The 2,960-nt window shown below is 52.6% G+C and overlaps 1 protein-coding gene across 1 annotated transcript in view; it reads left to right on the forward strand.

Annotated features, from left to right (window-relative positions):
• Positions 1–2,960, forward strand: part of RCC2 (regulator of chromosome condensation 2) — a gene marked incomplete at its 5' end in the record, with an annotated part of 21,075 nt that overhangs the window by 4,048 nt on the left and 14,067 nt on the right. Inside the window, one exon of the mRNA XM_017732687.1 lies at positions 2,700–2,843. Within this exon, the coding sequence (XP_017588176.1) occupies positions 2,700–2,843 (144 nt within the window). The remainder of the gene's footprint in view (positions 1–2,699; positions 2,844–2,960) is intronic.

The following is a 2,960-nucleotide window of genomic DNA, read 5'->3' on the forward strand; positions in this document are numbered from 1 at the left end:
TGGCCGTGGGGGGAGCCGTGACCCCGTGACCCGCCTTCCTTCGGGTGCACGTAGATATTCACTAATTAATTTCTCCTGCTGACTTCTGTGCCTAACTGCTTAATTGCTTTTTAATTTGGAAAGTTAATTAAACAATTAAAAACTAACGAAGCTTTCGGAGGGGTTCCCCCAATCTCTGCAAATCACACCGTGGGCTGGAACTCGGGGTGCCCCGGCCCTCCGAGGCCAGAGCTGTTCTAGCAATTAATTAATTGGTTTGTTTTCAGTGCATCCCTAATGAATCGTTATCTCCGGTTAATTACTGCTGGTCCCTAATTATCGTTCCCATCTCGTTGTTGCTGTTGGCGTTGGGGAAGGGTCGTTACTGCAGCTACAGAGCAGAGGCCGGGCTAAACCGGCCTTGGGATGCATCTCATTAATTGCTCTTAATTAGGCATCCGTGTTTAATTACACCTTCAGTTAATGAGCCTTCCGGGAGGGGGTTCCTCTGGGCTGGCTGGGGATTTGGGGAGCTCCTGCCGGGGGCCCGTTCCTGCTCCGCCGGTCCTCTCCGCGCTTCTGTGCCGTTAATTTGCTTAATTGTGGGCATTTGGCTTTAATTAATTCTTGTTAATCAACTGGGGGAGGAGTTAGAGTTGCACCTCTTAATTGGGGGCCAGGATTTGGGGTGTCCAGCAAAGCCAAATTTGGGCTTTGTTCGTTTTTACAGCTCCTTCATTTTCCTGCTTCTTTGTTTAGGTCATGTTTAATTAATTTAATTCGTTAATTGGGGGAGGAGTCACAGTTTTGGATCGGAATCGGGGCCAGAGCTTGGGGTGTCCCGGGCAAACCAAGACTCTGCTTATTTGCATGCATTTATGGTTCATTAATTCGCCTCCTTTGCGTGAGGTTATATGTAATTAATATTAAAAATTAATTAATTTTTACATTAATTAACGGGGGCAGGGCTCCACGTTCGATACCCGAGCTGGGGCCGGGATCTGGGGTGTCCTGGCTCTCCAGAAGAGCCAAAGTCGGGCTCTGCTCATTTTCGGTGCCTTCACGGCTATGTTGAATTAACGCCATTAATCAATTAATTAATTAATTAACAGGGGGGAGGAGGAGCCCCAGTTTCACACCTTAACCAGGGCCGGAATCTGTGGGGTGCCCCAGCTCTGCTGCAGAGCCAAGCTCAGGCCCTGCCCCGTTCTTGTCGCGTTTATCCTTCGTTAATTTTCCTGATGGGGTTGTAATTAATTCATTTCGTTAATTAGCTGGGGGAGGAGCCCCAGCTTCCCACCTTAATCCGGGCAGGCTTTAGGGGGCCCCAGCTCTGCTGCAGAGCCAAGCTCAGGCCCTGCCCCCTTTTGGGTGCATTTAAACTTCATTAATTTCCCTCCTTCTCATGCTAACTTGTTAATTAAATTAATTAATTGGTTAATTGGGGGAGGAGACGCAGCTGCACCTCCTCATCGGAGCCGGGGCTTGGGGTGCCCCAGCTCTGCTGCAGAGCCAAGCTCAGGCGCTGCTCCCTTCTTGTCGCGTTAACCCTTCGTTAATTTTCCTGTTCCTTTGATGTAGTTGTAATTAATTCATTTCGTTAATTAACTGGGAGCGTTCCCATTTATTTATTTCTTGGGGTAAAACCTGGAATGAGGGGAACATTCCCATTTATTTATTTCTCAGGAAAAACCCGGAATGAGGGGGCATTCCCATTTATTTATTTCTTGGGAGAAACGTGGAGTGAGGGCGACATTCCCATTTATTTCTCGGGAAAAATTTGGGATAACCGGGCTGCCCCCGTTTTCCCCGGATACCCCGGCCATTCCCGTTTTTCCCTGGATAACTGGGCCATTCCCGTTTCCCTGGATCCCAGGGCCATTCCCGTTTTTCCCTGGATCCCGGGGCCATTCCTGTTTTTCCCTGGATCCCGGGGCCATTCCCATTTTTCTCTGGATAGTGGGGCCATTCCCACTTTACCCTGGATAACTGGGCCATTCCCGTTTTCCTCAGATAACGGCGCCATTCCCATTTCCCTGGATACCAGGGCCAGTCCCATTTTCCCCGGATACCCCAGTCATTCTCGCTTTTCCCTGGATCCTGGGGCCTTTTCCCTGGATAATGGTGCCATTCCTGTTTCCCTGGATCCCAGGGCCATTCCCGTTTTTCCCTGGATCTCAGGGCCATTCCTGTTTTTCCCCAGATACTCCAGTCATTCCCTTTTTTCCCTGGATCCCGGGGCCATTCCCATTTTTCCCTGGATCCCAGGGCCATTCCCGTTTTTCCTGGATACTGGGGCCATTCCCACTTTACCCTGGATAACTGGGCCATTCCCGTTTTCCTCAGATAACGGCGCCATTCCCATTTCCCTGGATACCAGGGCCAGTCCCATTTTCCCCGGATACCCCAGTCATTCTCGCTTTTCCCTGGATCCTGGGGCCATTCCTGTTTCCCTGGATCCCAGGGCCATTCCCGTTTTTCCCTGGATAACAGTGCCATTCCCGTTTTTCCTGGATACCAGGACCATTCCCACTTTTCCCCGGATACCCCAGTCATTCCCATTTTTCCCTGGATCCCGGGGCCATTCCCGTCTTTCCCTGGACACCAGGGCCATTCCCACTTTTCCCCGGATACCCCAGTCATTCCCACTTTTCCCTGCATCCTGGGGCCATTCCCGTTTTCCCCGGATAACGGCGCCGTTCCCGTTGTTCCCGTTCCAGCCGCCTACCGGAACCTGGGCCAGAACCTGTGGGGGCCGCACCGCTACGGGGGCCTGGCGGGGCTGCGCGTGCGCTCCGTGGTGTCGGGGCCCTGCGCCGCGCACAGCCTGCTGATCAGCGCCGAGGGACGCCTCTGGAGCTGGGGTGAGCCGGGAATGGGAACGGGAATGGGAATGGGAATGGGCACAGCCTGCTGATCAGCGCCGAGGGACGCCTCTGGAGCTGGGGTGAGCCGGGAATGGGAATGGGAATGGGAATGGG

This window comes from Corvus brachyrhynchos, unplaced genomic scaffold (assembly GCF_000691975.1).
Source record: "Corvus brachyrhynchos isolate BGI_N302 unplaced genomic scaffold, ASM69197v1 scaffold215, whole genome shotgun sequence".
Classification (NCBI taxonomy): Eukaryota; Metazoa; Chordata; class Aves; order Passeriformes; family Corvidae; genus Corvus; species Corvus brachyrhynchos.